Source organism: Xiphophorus hellerii, chromosome 2 (assembly GCF_003331165.1).
Source record: "Xiphophorus hellerii strain 12219 chromosome 2, Xiphophorus_hellerii-4.1, whole genome shotgun sequence".
NCBI classification, from domain to species: domain Eukaryota; kingdom Metazoa; phylum Chordata; class Actinopteri; order Cyprinodontiformes; family Poeciliidae; genus Xiphophorus; species Xiphophorus hellerii.
In genome coordinates this window covers 24,433,479-24,456,146 of record NC_045673.1, presented here as the reverse complement: position 1 = coordinate 24,456,146, position 22,668 = coordinate 24,433,479, and the positions used below count along the sequence as shown (strand labels likewise).

Here is a 22,668-nt window from a genome sequence, read left to right as displayed (position 1 = left end):
CCACAAAATAAAACCAGACTGAGTTAAAACAAGAATATGCTTTGATCTAAACCACTCCGGTGTCCCTCTGCGTGTATGCGTATGGTCACTATCATGCTTGTTTCAGTAGGTTTGAGGTGATGTCGGCTTAACAACAACACAGTGTTTTGCATGCAAGCCAAATGGTTCTGTTTGCGACGTTTCCCACTTTAGTAAAAAGCGGATTTGTAGAATGCATGACTCATTATCTCGTCGAAGGAATCTATACTGGGTTTTATTTAGGGATACAAGAACAAGGGAGGAGAATTTGTTTTAAAAAGCGTCATTAGAAGGATGTACGAACAAACAAAAATAGAATGAATCTATTGAAGTTTGTGGCTGTTAAATGGCTAAATGTGAAGACGTTCACTGTACACGAATAATTTGGGAAGGCACTGAAGCCGAAGCCAAACCAGGAAGACCACAGCTGCAGAGAAAAGAGGGTTAGTGAAGCAAGATTATTTCTTCTTTAGTAACTTCATGTAATCTTGTAAAACTGATGCGGTCTGAAAGGTCCAGCTGCACCAAGAGATCATGTGGTTAAGCAGATGATTATATAAGAAAAACTAAAAACAGAATGTATTAAGGGAAAATTTTAGTGCAGTGTACAATGTGCTAATTTTTCCCCTGCAATTCCTTCCATTGACCCCTGGTGGCACCCGTAAGCACCGATAGTTCTTACCCCCCAAAATAATATTCAGATTAGGACAAGTAAAAATATCATTTCTCACCCATGCAACCTTCGACAAATTGCTCTGAATACTTTTAACACTTTTTTTTTAAAAAGCTCAGCTTTAGTTGTGTGTACAACTAAAACTGAGGGACTTTAGAAGACATTTCAACACACATCTTCCAGCTTCAATCCCTATTGGTTACCGTCATTGCCGCGTAAAACGCACAAGCCAACCAGGGAGACAGATGTAATGTTTCTAACCAGCAAAAACACACACACAGTTTCATCTTACCGCCCACACACTGCCTCTATAAATAGCTCTGTGTCCAAACAGTTATTTTCACCCATCATAGGAGGGATATAGTAATTTTGAACTGTGCAGCCGCACGCTCTGGATAATTAGGCACACTGGTTTTTCAGATATGGAGAGTCCAGCTTCCTTTAAAACACAGAGGGAATATTCAAGTGTTTACAGCAATATTTTATTGATAAAATTAATTTCCAACAGTGCACAAAATAGAAGAACTGGATTGTTGAAGTCAAATATAAGAACGTCAGACGGCATGACTCCCACTTGTAGAGGTTGATTAACTGCCTGCCTGCTAAGTGGTGACTGAAGAATTTTTAAAACCTAACATTGCACCATAATTTTGATTGAAAGGCAAACATTGTGAAAAAGTTGACAAAATGTTTGTTGCTCACTATGAATGGCATGCGATTTAATAAAATGGAAAAAAATTAAAAAAAATAAATAAATATCCCACGAGCCTCAGGTGAAGCTGCGTAACTCTCTGCTGCAATAGGATTGAGCTACGACTTAATTTCATAAGCTCCTAAATTTAATCCATTAACCTACTTTTTTTTTTCTCTGTATGAAGTGAAAAACCAGTGGTAATCTCAGGGCCTTGCTTGAAACCTAATCCTGCATAGTGCTTGTGAAGAGGAAGACTAACAACAGCAAACAAACAAAAAACAGTGTAGCAAACTTTTAACAAGGGCCGTATGATGCATTTTCCAGGCACACAGTGCCATTATTAAGCAAAATTCTGAAACTATGTTACTTTCCATTGCTGTAAAAATGCTGTACACACCAAATATGACGAAAGAAACTTGACTTTGTAATTTCATGTCTTCAAATTGTTCCTTTGTTTCTTTAAAGACTCCTGCTCTTGCTGAAACTCCACCTTCAGGAAGTCATCACAACATGGCTCCTCTATTAAGCCTATAACAATATTTTTAACAGAAGTGGCTGCTACAGCTCAGCAGAGTTGCAGTTCCATCAGGTGTTTGCCAATTGCTGCTGGCTAGTCTGAAGGAGCTGAGTGGGGGAGAGCTGCTCTGAAGCTGATGATTAGAAGTTGAAGTTATCCATCGTTTCTGTTATGTTTATTTTGAATACTTAGTGTCTTCCAGTTGCGGTGTTAAATGTTAATTAGAATGTAAAAAGTTCATTCATCTCTGAGAATGAGTTCTTGCATTATTATGCCGTTACCATTATATTACTTGAAAACAGTCACAAAACAACATTATCGTTTATCGCAATAACTTTTGGGACAATTTATTGTCCAGGATTTTTTTTTAAATAATTTTGTGATTTGTAAAAACGTGGATGCTTTTTTTTGTTGTTTGAAATGGTGTAAAAGTGAAACCTTTTTGAGGTAAAAAATAAAAAATATTGCAGTTCTAGTTGCTGACTACTTAAAGGGCAACAACTTATTAAAGTCCAGCTGATGTAGTTTCGCGTCCTCCATGTTAAGAGGGTATTTAACTCAGACAAAATAAACCAGGAAACGCTCATCCCCTCTCCATCCGGACCATGACGGGGCGAGAACGCATGCCAACACCCTGTATGTATTCATCAGGGACCACGGAGCCCAGTCTGCCCAAACACACACACACACACACACAACCACATCCTGGGAGGAGTGAAAACTCTCCCCAAATCTACTGACAGATTAGTACACTCATACACGCTATCTGGCGACTTCCAAAAAGTAAAAATATGCGCCTGAAGCCGCTCTGAAACTTTTGGCTTCAGAAGATGATAAACAGGAAGAAGGATCCTTCCCTCACTGTTTCCATCCATCTGCTTTGGCTTGAAGTGAGCCGCTAGTGGCATCACTCTCTCTTTCTCTCTCTTTTCCAACACGCTCTTGAACGCACTTCCTTCCCTCTGCCACCCTTGGAGGCACGCAGCCTGGTTTGACAGGGCGGTCAGAAACGCCGCAGTCAGACCCGAGTAGCGAGTGTGACACTGTAAAGAGGGCAGACTTAATTCACCTTTCCGCTTCCATGTTCGCTTTTTTCGCCCGGCAACAGCAGCAGAGCTGACGTTCCCGACATTCATTGTGGACCGCCACTTTCTGTTGGCTGCATTTGCGTGAGGGATGAACCATGTGTGTGTGTGTGTGTGTGTGAGTGTGTATGATAAAACAGTCTGTACATGAGATCATGAGCGGTGTGGTTTATTCTTGTGGGATGTGCAGCGAGCACGTGATTAAGCTTTTTCTCTCATATTTGATTTCCCTTGATCTGTTTCTAAAAAGGGACGGAAAAAAAAGAAAAGAAAAAAACATTTGATCTAAAATGCTTTTGAACATATTTTTCACAGTTGACACCAAATCCTAATAGACCAAACACGGTCACTTTTAGCTCTCTATTCCAGTCCATTTTGAGTTCTTAACATGTTCTTTTTCTCAAATTTTGTCTTCTTAACTGTCATGGAAAATATAACTAAAGAAGCTGAACAGATTGTTCACACTGAAGGAACAGAGCCTACAGAAACAAACTGTTCTTCTTTCTGTAATTGGTCGACTAAAGAGCGACTCATCTCTTGCACTGTGGAAAAGGCATACGATTCGATACAATAAGAAGCTGAAAACCACTAAATTGCAGACAGCACTTTGTGTTTTTCATACAGCAAAAATATTTAAACGTTCCACATATTATATATATTATAACTACGATAATAGTTATTTTAGCAGAAGTACGAATAATAAAATTTTATTGTTATAAATGGGGTGTAACAATACTTAAAACTCACGAGACACAACACTTATTTCACAAGAACGAGCCGAGACGAGATTTAATATTACTTTCGAGAAAACTACGAAGATCAAATTTATGCTTAAAAGGGCTTCTATGCTGCATATTTATAGATTGTTGTCACAAATTCAACAAACCGAAGTTTCATTTCTGATTCGTTTTCATCTCTTCAGACTTAAGGACAGTTGTTTCATATGCATGGCCTGCCATACTTTATTTCCCAGTTGCTACTGATAATGGGTTGTGATCGTTATGTAGCTTAACGTACCATTAGACATCCATCCAGTGGTTGTCATAGCAATGCTTTCTGCCTCTTCTTACATCTAAAACAACTTGGAGTACTTTGACATTTTTCATGTCTTGTCTCTCTGTTGCATTTATAGTTCCAACTAGAAACCCAAAATTGAGCCAAACAAATGATGCGAGTGTAGCTCACATTACAGCTTTTTCAGGAGACAGCCTTTACCTCAACTGGAAATATTGTGATGTGTTAATATTGCAAGATCTTGTATGACATCTCCTTGCCAACCCCTGCAAACCCCTAGTTATATGTATATATATTTGTTTAAAGCTTTTTTGCCTCAGTGATTTTTCTACCTATTATATCCTGAGAGTCTGATGCCAACCCGTGACCCCCAACCACCAACAAAGAGCACTTCCGCTGTCACTAGTGTCAAGGGACGCTGAACCCTCCCTGACCTCGTAGTCCACATGAGAGTTTCCCATGACTCAGCACTGCCACATTAAGTCTTCATATTATTAGACGGGACAGTTTCAACCAATTAGTGGAAACGACTTCTCTGCAGAGGCCTGTTAATCCAGCAGTAAATTTGACTTGTGGATGAACAGATTTTAATGAGCTGTGATTTGTGGCTTTTGCGGTTGAGCAAAAGGGCAAACGGATAGTTGGGTTGTATTTAAAAAGTTAAATGAGAGTAATCCAAGTTGTGCTCTAGGGATTCTGGTTTAAAATAGATGATAACAGGAAGGGACTTAACTGGCTCAGGCACCAGTATGAGGCGAGAATGGTAAGATAAGACCCGTGTGGGGCATTGAATGCAGAAATAACAGTCATATTTTAGGTCCTCGCCTTGGCTCGCGAACAATTCCTTGTTGTGAGAGATAAAGCTGTAACTGGTGATTATCCCATCTGTGTTTATGTGTGTGTTCTTGGTATTCCACCACCTCTCCATGCAGCCAAGAAAACAAAAGAATATCTAGATCTGAAGAGCGAAAGAGAGACAGCAAGGCACACACACACACACACACACACACAAACATGGTGATTGCTTCTCAAGCTGCGTTTCCACCGTTACCTTTTGTAGAGTTTAGATTTGCTCCCTGGACACCTGGGAGGGAAAGAAATTCATGATCAAACAGAACAAACTTGAGCTTGTCTGATATAGTGATTGACTAATTTTATTCTTAGTGCACATTTGGTTGCTGTTTTTCAAGTAAACGGCAGCCATCTGTCTGCGTGTGCAGCAAATGTTCCCACCGTTCCCTTGTGCTTTTTGGGATGACCCTGAGTGAACCAAAGTGGTCTTAGTACGCAAACAAGAGGACAGCCGCCAACTTTCTAGAGGTCATATGTGGGAAAGACAGCAAAATCCAAGTTAATGTTCCAGTTGCAGGTCAGGATAGCAGTTATTAGTATTTTATTATAAGCAAGACAAGTCAATAATGTATTGTTTGCTTCTAAACACCATCTTCACAAGTACAAGCTGTATAGAACTGTGTGTGTCAACTGTGGTTTACTGCTATGCAAAATATTAAGTACAAGTAATTCAAAATTTACTGCAAGTTTTAATAGGTATGGACAGCTATGTTGGATTTCTGAAGTGGAGTTGGTGCAGAAGCTGATGTTCAGAGCAGGTATCTCTACATTATATTTTTGTTTATTATGAATTGAAAACCTCCAACTTTAATCTACAAAATGAAATGCACAATTACTGTGTAAAGTAACAAATAAACCAGGACGTCACAATTGCGAAGAGATCATATTCATATTTTTAAACTTGCTTTTCAGCCAGAATAAGACTGCATTTGCTTATAGCAAAGTTGAAATTTGTCAAAATGGTGCAGTTTTCATTAAAAATGATTAATAAACAATCATTAAAAAAATACAGTACAGTGGAACCCGGATATTCATGGGGATTAGGGAATACAACTATCAGTAAATAGCTGAAACTAACATCCACAGTCATTCCAAAACGTGGGCGCTGCGCTAATCGGGGCGTCATAGCAGTGGCAGAAATATTATTTCTAGTCAGCATTTTCTGTATTTAACAGGTGTTTGTGTGTGTAAATATGACCAATAACAGAGGTAAAGTACTGACTACACACCCTTCCTGTTCATCTCCCACACACTAAAGGCGCTGTAACACCCTTTCAACAACAGCAAGAAAAATGACTGCCTGCTTTCGAACAGCAACCAATAACTTATCAAGTAGCATTATGCTTATGTATTTCAGCTTCCCAAGCTGCTTTTTCTGTCGAATACTTTAGATGAGCTCTACAAAACAAAAAAATCTGTGAATTGGACGATTTTAATTTAGAGTTTAAAAATCTGCAAATCCTGCTCTGTGAATAAGCAGGGGGTCCACTGTAATTCTACACCGTTATCCAAAACTTTCACAACCAATTTAACAAACGTACGGTAGCACGCTGCTGAAAGACAGTTTTAATTTTTTGTATTTTTAAATCAGACCACAGGAACACAAAAACTGTATTGCCAACCAAAACGTCTACCTTTTATTACCCAAAAACTTCAGAATAAACATTCCGTTAATGCTAAAGCTATTTCAAATGAAGCACAGTCTTACTGGTCTGGCAGTGGACTCCTTCATAGCCGGGCTGACATTTGCAGACGTACTCGGTGAAGACGTCACCGCGCCGGCTCTGGCCAGTCGCCTCGCAGACGCCGTCGTTCTGACAGGGGTTGGGGCTACAAGGTCCTTTAGGACGAGAACAAAGCAAAAAGAACGTGAAAGCAAAGCAAGTCATCATGTGACCTCTCTTTAAACATGTTAGGAGCTCCTCATGGTGTTAGGAGATCCTAACACCATGAAGAGCTCCGAATGGCATCAAATAATGTCATTATTTTATGCATTCTCTCAAACATCTGGTGGGTAAATGAGGAGAATCAACGTACCTGTCTCAGTCTCATTGCAGGTTTCGCCTGAAAAGCCATCGGGGCAGATGCAAATGAACGGAGTCCCGGTGCCGGTCACACAGGTTCCCCCGTGGTTGCAAACGTTCACTTCACAGAGGTCACCTGCAAGCAGAGCAAGAGCGACACCAAGAAAAACTTATCTTACAACTATAATAACACTTTATATATCCAAATATCTGTATACTTTATCGGGGTGGGCGATATGGATTTAGAATTTTATTGTGATATTTTGCGGTGCTATTGCAATAAAAATGATAAAAAAATTATGACTTCTTTTTTAAGGTAAATGTATGGCCATGACTGCATGGCACAGCAATCATAGCGCCACAAATATTGCTCTTGAAAAAAAAAGAAAAGAAAAAAAATCCCATTTGAAACAAACTTCTACAGGACGCCACTTACTAAGAAAAAACATTAAAAAAGTCATTTCTTTCACCAAAACCTCAAATGGTAGCAGCATATGATATTTATTGGTGATCTCGTGTAACAAACAAGTGGAGAAAATAGTAAGAATAACTTTTCCAATAATGCTGTCAGTTTTGAATTGTTATTTAGCATAAATAAAGCACATTCTTATCGCAAGACTTTTTTTTTTTTTACAAATAATGATAAGCAATACGATAAATGCCCACTCCTAATGCAATATTTCCAGGCCTTGAGTTCTGGCCCAGAAAATTCTATTTATTGGAGCTTTCAGACTTGTAGGTAGAGTGCATTTGTACAGTTTAGGCATAAACTAAAACACACATGAATTTAATTTTAAGTTTTGAGATCACATTAAGGAGCAAACAATGACATAAGAATCCACCCTCTTTCTGTTCTGTTGTATTCTATGCTGCTGCATTGTTGGGCTAAATGACCACCGGCCTGGTACAGGTTGAGTGCAACAGTGTGAACAGCTGAGTAAGCCATCGCCACCCTGTAAACAACAAACACTGGATACTTCCACCAGCAGGAAGCTGCTGCATGACATGAAGCTGACAAGCTGGCAGTTCTCTCTGATGAGGAAAATCAGCTCACATAAAGCTGAGTGGAGAGAAAATAGAAAAGAAGAGGCTCCAAGGTTCCATTTGAAAACATTAAGAGCTGAATCAATTTCAGATGTCTGGTCTTTACAAACTTACCAAACAATGAGAAAAATAACTAAGAATTTACAGCACAGCAAGCACTATAGCTCTCTCTTTGTAAAGGGGCAGCATTATGTGTTTTCCATAGCACATTGTGCTATTTATAGTACAATCAAGTAACTGTTACCTTTAGTTCTAAAAATGCTGCATATATCTAATATGACTTACAAGAAATTTGACTTCATAATTTCACACCTTGAAATTGGGCCTCTGTCTCTTTAAAAACTCCTGCTCTTTCAGGAACTCCACCTTCAGGAAGTCATCACAACATGGCTCCTCTATTAAAACTTTAGCAATGTTTTTACCAAAATTGCTCGGGAAAGTAGCTTCCATGATGAGCTCAGAAGTTGCTCAGTTCCACCAGGTGTTTACAAATTGCTGCTGGCTAGTCTGAAGGAGCTGAGTGAAGGCGTCACAGGGAGGGCTGCTCTGTGAGGCGGAGGCTCAGAAAATTGGAGCCTCCCAAGGAGGAGCTTCGTCCTCGAAGGAGGGGCTAGGTCCACTCAGGCATTCTGCACAGCAGAATGGTTGCCATGGAGATTTAAGGAATTCTCAAACATGCATGAACGAATCAAAGCAACACTTCAGGTATGTTTTTTGATGAGGAAACAACATTATAACATGATGCAAAGCTAAAAAAAAGAAGTAGATTTTACTTTTGCCCCTTTAACACTAATTTTCATGAAGGCTTATAGCAGGGGTGCCCAAAGTCGTTCCTCTTTGGCCAGCATCCTCCATGTTTTAGTTCTCTCCCTGGTAGTACCAACAAGCTTTTCAGCATGTCCATGTTCTTCTTAGGCCTTCTAACGAACCATCATTTGATGCAGGTGCATTAAACCAGGGAGAGAACTAAAACATGCAAGTAACTGTTACCTTTAATGCCGGCCCTGGAGGACCGACTTTGGGCACCCCTGGCTTATAGGCATTACTTTATGAATAGCTCTCCATGTGTAAATGACAGAATTTCAGCTCATTGTTTGGCCTTTGACTGGATTCGTGCTAACCACACATTTTGTCTTTTAGTTATTCTATTGTAGATTTGATAAAACAGTTGGGATTTCAGTTCTGTTGCATTACTCTGTCAAGCTTGAAGAGTTTAACAGATGGCCTGGTGTTTACTACGACCAAAATTCAAAAAAGGTTTCAAGCTATCAGGCGTCTGCCAGTTGGCCAGGATGAAAATAAGACAAAAAAAAAGAAGAAGTTTGACATCTGTTATGAATCAGTTTTTCTCATGCTGTGTGGTCATCACTATCATCATTCAGAAGGTGATTCTGAGCACGGCTTGTGTTTACCTTCTGCTCCCCGTCATACAGCAGCTCTTCAACTTACATTTAAAGCTCAATGGAAATCAGTCCAGACAAAGAAATGGAGATTTGGGAAGAAAATATAAAAATGGCTTCATTATTAATGCTTTTCCTTTTTCTAAGAAAAGAAGGTTGGGCTACTGCCTGATCATCTTTAAGAATCTCTGGTTCACATGTATACACCGCCACAGAGTTTTGCAAAAATATTTACGATGAAAATTGTTAGTATTCCAGAAAGTAAAAGTCAGTTTTGTGAAATATCCAGGTCAGGGCCTGAGTTTCTCCAAACATGGTGCTACGGGTTCTGACAAAACATCAATATTATTCGTATATAATAGACAGGACAGAAACTGTGTGGTTTATTGAAATGCAACTTTGCAAAAAGTTTTCACATAGCTGTTCGTTTTAGAAGGAAGCTCTCTCCTTTCGCTTTCGAAAGAAGCCAATTAAGTTTCATTTATAGAGTACAGCACCATAACACCTTTCATCTCAAGGCAAGTCATGTCATTTCAGTCATACACACATTCCAATTGATTCTAGTTATCAATAGGGAGCCAACAATCCAATATTTTCACTTCCGATACTGAAAAACAGCACTGAATTGAATATTTCTTTTTTTGCAAACAGACTGAATTGCAAGTTTATTTGGTAACTCTGCACCAGTACAGCAATTAAATACACCAATAGTTTCACAAGTTAGGTCAAACATGTAAAAACAACTTTAATTTGTTCAGTCAGTGCAACTAGGAGTACAACAGCCAATGTAAACTGACTAAAATAGGTTGCCTATGTTGGTCAAACATGTAAAAAAAATGCAACAAACCTTCTTTCAAATGGTACAGAAAGTGCAATTGATGTCCCTCAGAGCACAAAAGCATAGAAGTAGGCTGAATAGATCTGACCTTCTGGTTCGGGCGCATTGTCCCCGATACCTTGTCTGATCTAGAACTTTTTTTAATATCAGGACAAGTAGAGATATTGATATCAGAACAAAATAAATATACCAATTCATTTAAATTACACTTCCTTTTAAACAGCAAGAGTGGCAGTAAGTCAAACTCTACTGGTACAGATAAATGAATAAATTTTCAAAGAAAGGTCAATTAAAAAAATAAATCTTACAAATAAATATGTGTTTTGTTAACACCTTTCTGTTTTTACCCATGTCGAGCAATACACACGACCTAAGTAATATTTTAGCAAGAATTGTGGAGATGCATGGTGTACAGCTCTACGCTGCTGACGGAGTAAGAGAGAGAAGAGATCCTCTCTGGAAGTATCTCGTTTGGTTTATCCCAGAGAAGCACTTCCTGTGGATACGGTGAGATATGAGAGACGCATCCAATGTCAAGGCCTGTCGACTACGTTCACATCTCATGGGATTCTCCCACCATTAGCCCAACAACTCCTCTTTATCTGAAAAGTCGCTGCTTGTTTATCTTCGGGGAGGAATGAAACCTCCCTTCCTATGCCAGCTCCTTTCAGGAAACTAAAATGGATTTCTGGAACAATCTGATCCAGGTTGTTGTATTAAAAAAAAAAAAGTAAAATAAATTTAAAAAAATGTAAAAACTAGACGGACTTCTCGGCTTATTTAATGGTCTCTGTAAATGTTTGTGGTCTGCACAAACTGAGGGGGTAAAGTCAGCTCCCAGCCAGGAAATTAAATTAGTGATGAAACAGTAAAAAGTTGTCTGCCAAGAACAAAACCACCAAAAGCATCTTTGAAATTTCCCAAAATGATGAGACCGTCTGTGAAAGCCGCACACGAATAAAATGAGGAATAGAGAAAAACCTGCGTAAAGCCACACAAATGATGAAGTATGATTCTCAGTTTAAAATATAAGCAGCCGTGTTACACAGTTGCCTGGGCTGTTTATGGCTTGTTCTCTTTTCACGGGAAACGAGAAGCTTGTCTCACAATAAAGGTGATTCAGTTTAAGGCGGAGGCTAGTTTACATTTCAGGGGATTTCTTCATTTACCACAAATGAAATGCACAAAGGGTTTAAGTTGTGTTTGCTAAAAATATACACTGCTCAAAAAAATAAAGGGAACACTCAAATAACACATCCTAGATCTGAATGAAAGAAATATTCTCATTGAATACTTTGTTCTGTACAAAGTTCCATTTGCACAACAGCAGGTGAAATTGATTGTCAATCAGTGTTGCTTCCTAAGTGGACAGTTTGATTTCACAGAAGTTTGATTTACTTGGAGTTATATTGTGTTGTTTAAGTGTTCCCTTTATTTTTTTTTAGCAGTATATATTAAAAACATAGATGCATGTAAATAGAAATACTCTATATTTTTGTCATTGGAAAAAATAGAAAAATGTCCTATTTTTGGATCAATTAGCCTAGTTCGGCTACATTCACACAGCAGGTCTTGATGCTAAATTCCAATTTTTTCCGAAATACGATCTTTTCTTGCATAGTTGTTCATATTACTCATTAAATGTGACCGCAATCAGACTTGTGTGTGAACGGCTTGTCACCCCAAAACAACTCGTATGCGCAGAAGAAGAAGGTAGGCGTCATAGATTGTAATGTTTGTGGAAGTAATAATGCACGCTACCGTCTATGGATCGCTTTTAAAGTTGTTTACCAATGGGAGACAACAGTGTTGTCACAAGAAAATGTAAGCAAAACAAATAGCAAGGGGCTTTTTGTGGAGAGTTGACTGCAATTTTTATAGAGAAGCCCGTTTGGATGCGTAGTCAAAACCAACCTTTCATAATTTCTTTTTGTAATAATTGTAGTTGCTTCAGCAATTGTTCACATCTGGATTTATTGCGTCTCGTTTCTTCTGGTACAGAATTATGGCGCAGGTCTCGTGTCTTCGACACAAAAGTCGTATAACATGCGACATGACCTTTCAGAATCCAGAAGCTTTGAAAGCAACCACATACATATCCGATTTAGTTCCACATAGGGAAGTTGCACAAATCGGATTTATTTATTTCGGAATTGGGCAGTTTGGACTGCTGTGAAAGAGTTGGATGTGGGTCACAATTAGGCCTATCACAATGAATTTTGCTGGACAATAAATTGTTCCAGAAGTTATTGCGATAAACAATAACGTTGTTTTGAGACAATTTTCTAGTAATATAATGGTAATGGCATAATAATGCAAGAAACATTCTCAAAGATCAATAATGGTCAAATTTTAATGAACATTGAAGAATGGAACTAGGAGATATTTTAAATATCCACCAAAAAAAACCCCCAGAAACAACAAATACCGTAAATTGAATTATGAAATTTCTAAACAAAATTGATGTTCAAAAAAAGATATAGTTGAGACTAATTTACCAGACTGAAGACTTTTGTCATTTAGTTTTTGGTAGAAAAGAGGGAAAAAAGAAAAAAAAAATGATGCAAATGTTAATTTATCATCCAATTTTCTTTATTTGATGATTTATTGCTTATTGCGACAGGCCTAGTTGCAATTACCTGTTGTGTGTACGCAGCCTAAATGCCATGTCTTTTTTTTTAAACTACAATAAGAAAAACAAGCCATCATGTAATTCATTTTCTGCTAAATATGGGCATGACCTAATACTAAAGAAAAAAACACATATTTGTCCAAATAGTTAAGAAGGTACCCAGTGTTGTGCCAGCTCGGTCCTGACCACCATTAGGAAGGTATGCAGAGTTATAGTTGGCAGGAAAAGCCATTTCCAGATGGCATTGTGTGATTCTCTGTCCATATTATGAGTCATGGTCTGAGTCGTTTCCAGTTAGCCTCAACCCAAGAAAATACCAGAACAAAGAGAGGTAGCTGCAAGTGACAACACAGTCCCCAGAGACACAAACCAAACACGGGGTAGGGATGTTATGCGACTCCCCAAAACCAGATGCTAAGTCGCAAAAGGAGCATTTGAGCATGATGGTTTTTTAAACATTCAGACCTAAGCTTGAGGAAAGCAGCCAGGCTATTATGCTGGCAGTTTATTTTACGGGGGGAGTTGTTCTTGGCTGCAGTAATCAAGATAAATGTTTTCTGAATGATGCCTGGCACAAAGCATGTTTTCTGTGCGAGATTGCAGAGGATGTTATTACGAGTGACTCAGCACAGCGGCCCGATGACCACATCCCACTCAGTATGTTTACACTGAATAGACCTTTAAATTGGGAGCGGTCAAAAGTCAGAACTTTTAACCGCTTTGACTCATTTTGTTTTTTGGTGTGTCCATGATAAAAAAAAAAAAAAACATAAAAAAAAAAGTATTGTTTACGGTTATTTAATTGTACTTAGATTGAAGGACCGTTATTTGTGCTTCAAGGTTTCCCCCAGAAAACTTGCCAAGCCCGGTGGTTGGATGTTAGGGAATGCAGTCATTCATCCAACGGCCAATCATGTTTTCGAGTTAAAAAATGTTAAAGTTGACAAGAAATTTGAAAATATCACTTTTTTAAAATACATTTTAGCTAGGTTCTACAGGAAAATAAGCAAATAGGCTGATTTATTTAAAATAAAAACTTTATATAAGAATCAATTAACTGTTATGAGCTCAGACAGTTCCACCAGGTGTTTGCTAATTGCTGCTGGCTAGTCAGAAAGGGCTGAGTGGAGTAGTAACAGGGGAAGGCTGCTCTGTGAGGTGGGAGCTTAGAAACTGCAGCTCTGAGGAGGAGCTGCGCCTCGAAGGCGGAGCTAAGTCCCAACAGGCGTTTTGACCAGCTGAATGGTTGCCATGGGAGATTCAAGGATTTTTTGAACATGCATAAAAGAATCAAGGCAGTATTCCAGGTACCTTTAAGATGATGGAACAACATAACACGACGTAAAGCTAAAAACTCTGTTTTACATAATAATGCCCCTTTAAGAATAAAAATAATCAATGGTTCAACTAAAAATACAAAAAAAAATCATACCAAGCTGTACCTGTAAACTTTTTTGTTAGGTTACTTTATTGAAGAGCCTATCAAGGCTAGTACCTGCCTTCTGATTCCCATCATGTAATAGAGTATTTTATTTAATTTCCCTATGGGATTAATAAAGTATTTTTGAATGTAATTTGAGTATCTGAAACATATGACGCTTCTCTGGTGAGATCTGAGATGTCAGCTGGAGACAAAAGTACAAGAAAGGAAAATATGTGAAGAACGGAAGCTGCATTATTACGACAGCGGGAATAACACGCAGTAGTAAGTCGGTCTTCGCATTATGCAGCAACGCGCTCTGCTCTCTGCACCGTCATGCTGGGCCACACAAACCAACAGGACAGCGCAGGACTCAGTGTTCCAGAAAGCCAGGGAGCGAGTGTCGTGTCGCCTGCATTCGTAACCCTAACTCTCAGCAATTGTGGAAGCCGTTAAAGACGCGTTGACGTGCGTTCAGGCAGCCTGTGGCGCTCGTTAACAACCAGCTAGAAAACAGCAGAGCAGAGAGCTTCAGGGGAAGGGAGTCAAACCTGAAGTGTAACAGGAAATGAATTTACTGAGGATTAACTAAAATGAAGAGTAAAGCTTTTTTATTATTATTTTGTGCATATTCTGAGATCAGCAGGACTCCAGCTGCAGGTGAGATTTCTGTAATCTGTGATTGCAACTCCAGAGCACAGCCATCTGCTCCTGCTCTAAAAGTCTATAAATACACACAGCGGAGTCACGCACCAGAAACGCCACAACACACTTTCCTCTGAAGAGTTGGAACTGAATAAGATCCGGGAATAAAAGCATTTCAAAAACTACCTTGATTTTTCTTTCTTTTTTCAAACCATAAAAGCCAATGCTGATTTCCTCTTTCTTGTTATATCTAAACTGAACTGATTTGAATGAACAATTTGTAATCTCTGATTCAAGTGCTCCCTGGCTCTGTTAAAAAAAATAAATAAATCACATGGCTGCATGTAAAATATTGAACACAGCAGATTGGAAAGTAGGGTGACAGATACTAATAAAGTATCCAAAATTAGAAGACATTCCACACTGTGATAAAATATTGATCAGGGAAGCTGTTCAATATTGAAATGAGATGAAGGGCGAAAGGAAACACAAGAAAATCTTGTATTGAGAGACAAGGGGGATAAAAGTGATCAGTGCTGAAAAAGGCAGAGGCCTGGAGGGAAATCCCATCAGAGGCAGATGGGATGAGTCAGAACTGTTGTTGGAATATTCATATTTGATTCACACAACCACGAGACGTACCAAGGGCTGCACAAGATCTGGAAGACATTTAATTGTGATGTTATTGCTGAAAATTTAGTTGATTAAGTCAATTGTGAATATTTTTTTCCACAGTTTTTCCCCACAGTATCTGGTTACCATTAGTAACACATTACACAGTCATGGATTAAAATCCTGTAGTGAGACCTAAGTCCCTCCGCTCAATCCAGTCCAGGCCCGTTTGAAGTTTTCCAATGAGCCACTGGAGGATCCAGAAGAGAGGGGCAGGAGAAGGTCAGGAGGTCAGATGAGATCAAGCCACTATAAACCAAATAAACTTTATCCCATAGTATCAAATACTTATTCCATACAAGAAAACTCAATTATTTAACAATCATACAATAAGATTTTATTTTATCTTTTTTTTCTAGAATTGGTCTCACAAGCTGCTTATAAATGAAACTATAAAAATAAGTCTTACTAATGGAAACATTGAGGCCTTGTGGAAAAAAAACAAAAAAAATTTTGATAAAAGTTTTTGCGGTGGGATGTGTACCTCCACCAGCACAGCATCATAAAGTTCATAAGAAGTTGTGTTAGTCCAACAAGTTGAATCCATAACTCTTCTGTGAAAAAAAATAAAAAATTGCCCACTGCAATTTCCTAAGTCTACGGGGTTTGTTGCTCAAATGCTTGAAGAAGACGTGGATTGAGGTCTTCACTTTTACACCCACCTCTCATTCATCTCCAGATACAGATACACCAACGTTCACAGCAACATGAGCAGTGTAGCTAGCGGCAGCTTAAGGAACAACATGTGCCGCAAAAACCAACATCCTCATTTCAGGAGTTATGCTTTATAAACCCTAAATTAAACCCACGTATTAGTCAATGCACGATGTTCTGAGTAACGGTAAAGCACAGACATTATTATATTAGCAGGAAATTAAACTCCTGTGTGCTTTCCACTGCTTGAGACACTGAGGTCAGCATTACTTGGGTGATATATTGCCAATTAAAACGTATCTTTATTAATCTTCAAGTGAATTTGAACCAAATTTAATACAGAATGGTTCATATATACCTGCATACAAGCAAAGATTATACACAAATGCATGCTGAAGCTTTCCCATTGGTCCAATGTTAGGCTATTTTTAGCCCTGGTTCACTTAGCCAACAAAAGTGCTTCAGTTGTGAGGAAAAAAAAAAAAAAAGAACTGTCTCAGCCCTGACACAGAACACAGCTTTCCACTTCTCTCCACTCAGCAGCTAAAGCAACAGACAAGCAACCTACAACCTGCTGAACACAACCTATCACGTTAAACCATGCAATCAGCTCTTCCTTCTAAATAATTGCCCTGTATGCATTTTACAGGACAAGATAGCGACGCATCGCTCCCATCTGTCATCCTCCGGGCTAAAATGTCAACTTTGTTAGGAGTGGAAGATCCAGCGACAGAATCCAGGAAATATGACTAATCTTTTATCACCACACCTATTTTTCAATAACTGTCACCCATGAACCGCAGAGAAAGAAAAACAAAAAAAACATGTTCAGAGACATCCCGTGCCTCTGGAGTCCTCTGGTTTTCATGCCATCGTTTCAAAGGAAAAAAAACCAAAACAGGTAACGAATAATAGACAGCCTGCATGACTACTGCTACTTAAAGCACTGAGTGATCAGTTGAGAAAATTAAATGGGGTTTCTTCTGAAACGCCAACTTAGAGCTAAAAAAAAAAAAGTGTTGAGATTAAGAAAACAAGCCATAAAAGACTCACTCCACAACAAAACCTGATCAAATGTGGGGTTTGGTGATGGGGGGGTTCTTACAGCACGCTTCATGTCAAACAAGGAGACTTTAGGAGCGTGGGTCGCTGCAGGAGGAAAAGCCACAGGCTGACATCTGGTGAGAAATACACAACCAAGTTGTGTATTCCTCGCTTCGACAGCATGACATTTGGAAAATCCATCATCCTAAGAAAGCACTTCCTGTTCCTTGGTATGTTGGTAAGCACAAATGGAGGCGAGGGGGTCAGGGGGAAGTCAAGACGTTTTACCATTTGTTCATTGGCCTAAATGTCTTCAATGCATGGAAATACAAACAAAACCAAGATGCCAAAGGCAGGAGGTTAAAACCGGAGACGAATAATAGACAGCCTGCGTGTCTACTGCTACTTAAAAAAGAGGTCAAGGCACAAAAAAATACCAAAAGGCTTTTATTATTCTGTAATCCATGTTGCTAAAGTGTTTCAATTACTGAATAATTTAGTTGTTATTGAAACTATTCTCAAAATACGCGATGGTAAGTTATAGCCTTCATAAAATGTGGTGGACAAATTGCGTGTATGTGTTGAATATCTCACATATATTGTACATTTGCGCCTTCTACTCATCAGTGCGCCTTTACAGCTCGTTTTTCAGTTCATTTTTTCCCAACTGAATTAATGATTTGGCGACCTGAAACCGAGTCTCCGCTATCAAAGAAATAAGTAAAACACGGTCTCCCGGGGTTTTATAGTGAGTTAATTCACTTAATTCGAGAAGAAAGACACCGGGAGCAACTTTAGAGAACTGCGTCCATCACTCGAGCAGAACCACGGCCGTCCTGGCCGTTAATGAGCTCGTTTGAACTGTAAACAAACACGAGAACTGTAGCGCGAGCAGCTTACCTTTCACCCCAAACACCAGGCAAGCTGCGAGAAGTTGCGCCCAAAAGAAGTAACGCGCCTGCTCCTCCATGGCCGCTGTTTCCGTCGGTCGAAAAAAAAATAATAATAAAAAGAAGCTGCAGTTTGTCAGTCTGCGGGACAACGGCTCAGTCGAAACTCCGCGGCGGTTTGGTTTGGACGCTGTTGCTGCTGCGGTGGCTCGAGCGCTATGAACTCAACAGGCGGAGAGAAGGAGCACGTGCGCATCAGCTCCTAGCCAATAGCGGCCTGTTATTTAATTTTAGCTCCACCCACTTCTTCGGGTCTGGAAAAAACAGAAATCAATAAAAACCGAATTAACCTTGAAACCAGGGCGTTTAGGGTGAAGGAGCTGTATTAGTGTAACTACTGCCATATCAGAGTATTTACTGGGGTTTTATGTGACTCCTCCATAACTGAGGTGGAGTGAGAAGGACATTTGCTTTATAAATGTTTTATTTTTACAAAATTAAATAGAATCCATTTGTGTGTAATTTAATCTCAGTATAGACTCAACGGCCACTTTATTAGGTACACTTTGGCTGGACTGGACTCTATCTTTTACCTATCAACTGGATTTTAGTCTGGGTGGTCATGTTAATATTCACTCATAGTTGGTTGCGCTTGCAGGATGTTACTCCCTTTGCAACACATGTCAAAAGTGCTAAATTGGATTGAGATCTGGTAACTGTGGAGGTCATTGGAGAACAGTGAATATTTTTTAAATCTCTTCCGTAGTTTCAGTGAGCTTGTCTGAATTGCGGCTCTTGTGTTTTGTTCTTAGCTGCCGTGTCAAAGTCCTGACTTGAATCCCATTGTTATGTGGAGGGGCTTGAAATTGGACGATGCTTCCCACTAAACTTGAACCATCTTGCATCAAAGAATGAACAACAACAAAGTCAAATTTAGATGTAGAAGGCCAAAAGAAACAAACAAAACACTAACTGCGTTCCCATTAATCATATCATTGCGATAGTTGGCATGTTGAAAATAAATTTGCTCCATGGAAACGCACCAATTAAAAACAAAAAACAAAACTCGCTTTTCAATTTTAAAAAATCTGGCCGCTATGAGGTGATTTTTTTTTTTAAAGTTTTTTATTTTTTGGCCTTATTGAAATTGTTTATTTTTCAAAACTGCAGTGAAAACACTTTTTTTCCACATCACATGAGTCACATCAACAACCAGATGTTGGCACTGGCGCAAACCACAAAGAAGAAGACGACAGGAAGTGGTAGAAGGATGATGGCACGGCAAGCTTTTCTAATGACTTATTGCGTGAACAAACTTATTCACAGTTGATTTTAATTGCATTTCTTATTTAACGGAAACACCACAATTGCGAAATTGAGACTTTTAAACATTAGCGGAATGTTGACAAAGTTTTGTGTGCATTTGTAACGGAAATGCAGCTACTGTAATTGTCAAGTGGTTCAACTCAAGTGTTAGGTACAGGACGACTGAACACCACAAATTTCAGATTTTCATTTCTAAAAAAACATTTAGAACTATTATTTTTCTACCACTTTTGAATGACGTTCTACTATGTATTGGTTTATCAAGTAAAAGGCCAAGAAAATACGCCAACGACTGCATTCAGTGGACAAATTCAAGGGCTGTGAATACACAGCAGTAGAGATGTGAAATGTTAAAACAAAGAGGAAAAAAGATGAAATCCCTTTGAAGTGCAAATTACATCCAATGTTTCATTGTACTTCCTGTACAATTTGGTTTATATGTGGGTGTTTCTTGCACTGAGGCAACAAAGTGGGGTCAGAGAGAGTTACTGGGATGTGAAGAATCTTTTTAATGTGCTTCAAGTCTTTTTCGCACAAATCTTGACGGCAATAACACATAAAACTCGAGTCCAATTGTTTTGCAACTTCAGAGAACGAGATGACTAAAAACTGGCTTGGGAGGCGTCGTCCTCTCGTCCTGGAACTGACCTTTCCCTGTAGATTACTGGACTTTTAAACAGCAGCTGCCTCAGAAAAAGTCAACACATTTTCAGCGGCAGTGTAAATCTAACCTTTTTCTGTAGCCTAGTAACAAGCCAAGGCGATTTAAATGTAGCTTATCTCACATGTGACGACTTGCTCAAACACAGTAGAGCACAGGTGTCAAACTCCAGTCCTCGAGGGCCACTATCCTGCAGTTTTTAGATGTGCCACAGGTACAAAACGCTGTAATGAAATGGCTTAATTACCTCCTCCTTGTGTAGATCAGTTCTCCAGAGCCTTGATGACCTAATTATTCTATTCAGGTGTGGTGCAGCAGAGGCACATCTAAAAGTTGCAGGACACCGGCCCTCGAGGACTGGAGTTTGACACCCCTGCAGTAGAGGAAGGCGGTGATGGTCAACTGTCACCAGATTTCCAGCCTGGCTTTATTTCTGCTCCCTTCATGTTTACAATGAACACTTATTTTAAATGATTAATGACTGACTTCATTTGGGACAATGTTGTGTGAAACACAATGTTCCTTCAGAACAGATTGCAACTTTTACATCATTTCTCCGTGTTCGCATTTGTAAGATTTAACAGTGCCTCACACTTTGGAGCATCCTTAGAAATATTCCATGATCAATACTGGCTAAATACATAAAGGAAGACAAAATAAAAGGACAGACCTGGCTGGCTGACATTTATTACTGGTGAACTGAAGTGAGAGTCCACAACAGCTGAGTCGTCTGATGTTGCTCTCAGAAAAAAAAGCCCCCTCCCACAGCCAACCTTTGCAAAGTTTAGGCCGCAGAATGGGCTTCCCATCATGTAATGATGGTGGAAATAAATGCCAGAGGTGCAGTGTGGTTAGTTTTGCTTGAATTCAGTAATGGAAGCCATGTTTTACTCTTTTAAAAAAAAAGGAAATGCTCGCGAAGGGACTTGCAACTGTGCAGCTGCAATGTTTTACTTCTCCTGACCTAAAAAATAAAATAAAAAAACATAATTGGTCCACTATAAGCTGTTTTTTCCCTTCCATCAACTTTTTTTTTGCCAAAAGCATCAAAGACCAAGCGAACATAATAAAATAAAGGAGCTAAGCTAATTCTTCATTTTGACATTTACAGTTTTACAGCTTCTGTAAATTCAATTGGGCCGTGACAAGCGTCTTCGTATTTAAGCCAAGTGGAGTGCGCATGCAAAACCATAAATCAACAACGCCCTCTTGTGGTCAAAAGGGAATTATTTAAACTGGAAAAGCAGTGAATTGCAATATTACCCACGCCACTTTAACATTTTTCCATTTTCTCAAACTAAATGCTATTACACATGAAAAAACAATTTCTCTTGTTTTTATAGTAGTTACACAAATAATGGTTTGTGTAAAAAAAGTCATCAACTTTTCCAGTTGATGACTGCCGTCCTACCATCATTAGCAATATTTGTATTGTATCCTACCAGTGTTATTATGGCTATTGATTTGAACCTTTCAGGAGTAAAAATCTAAATGAAAAATATTTCACATATTATTTAAACTATTTGAAAGTAACATAAACCGATAAACACTAAATTTACAGTAAACAAGGCAACAAGTTTGATATTTTAGATTTCCTCGACAGTGACAGCAACCATCAACAGGACGAGATTAACCATTATCTGTGTAATAACTCTAAAACAATATGAAAATTGCATTTAGTTTGTTCTATTGAATGTCATTTAAATGTTTTTTTTTTAATCATGCTCTTGGGGGCCCCCTGGTGGTGTGGGGGCCCCATGCAGCCACTTAAATAGCACGTCTTGCGCCAGCCCTGGAGGGTGAGGAGGGCATCAATCAGACAGAGATGCCAAAAAATTAAAATGACTGTAAACGACAAACGAAACGTAAAATATGACATGTTTTATTTATTGCTGTGCAGGTAAAGAGAAAGAATTCACTATAATGGCTTGGGGTTTTTAATTAAGGGGGGGGGGGGGGGAGAGTAACATTTTGGCTAGGAATACTTTAAATTTGGGGATTTTGGCCCCAAATCCCCAAGTTTTATTGTTCAGTCGTTTCAATAAAACGATTGAACAGCGCTGCGTTATACGTGACCCATATTTTGAAGCAGTAAAATACATACATATATAATTTATTTATTATACATAAATAATATGCAATTTGAAATTAAAGATATGTTGTCATTTTGTGTTGCCACAACACATTTCAACACCCCGAGATTGTGGCATTCAGAACCTTGGTAAACTAAAATTTACCAAGAAACTCACTAGAAAGTCAACATATGAGAGAAAAGTTAAAGCACCAGCCGAAGCAGAGATCAAGTAGAACTATAAACAAAATATAGTTAACTGAGATAACTAGTTAACTATAGTTTTTATTTTTATAAAAACTGTTTTTTTAGATTTATTGTAAAAAAAGAAAAAAAAAAGAAAGAAAAAAATATGATCTACTTTCAAAGAAATTAACAAGTTAAACGTCACAGTTGTGTCTGATGGGCATCCTTCATCCCCAGCTAAATGTGTGCAACGTTTCTTTCTTTGAATTTAACAAAATGCTCTACTTATGTTATATTATTGTCATTAT

The 22,668-nt window shown here is 38.7% G+C and overlaps 1 protein-coding gene across 4 annotated transcripts in view; it reads right to left on the bottom strand.

The window, feature by feature from the left end:
• Window positions 1-18,336, bottom strand: part of mfge8b (milk fat globule EGF and factor V/VIII domain containing b) — a 28,256-nt gene extending 9,920 nt beyond the window's left edge. For 2 of the 4 annotated variants that reach the window (XM_032589659.1, XM_032589669.1), the window contains exons 1-4: window positions 18,127-18,336; window positions 6,891-7,013; window positions 6,562-6,693; window positions 5,053-5,085 (exon numbers count right to left, since the gene is read on the bottom strand). In XM_032589659.1, coding sequence (XP_032445550.1) covers window positions 5,053-5,085; window positions 6,562-6,693; window positions 6,891-7,013; window positions 18,127-18,196 — 358 coding nt within the window. In that variant the 5' untranslated portion in view covers window positions 18,197-18,336. The remainder of the gene's footprint in view (window positions 1-5,052; window positions 5,086-6,561; window positions 6,694-6,890; window positions 7,014-18,126) is intronic. The other 2 variants (XM_032589680.1, XM_032589689.1) reach the window with 1 other exon arrangement.
• Window positions 18,337-22,668: the final 4,332 nt, after the last annotated feature.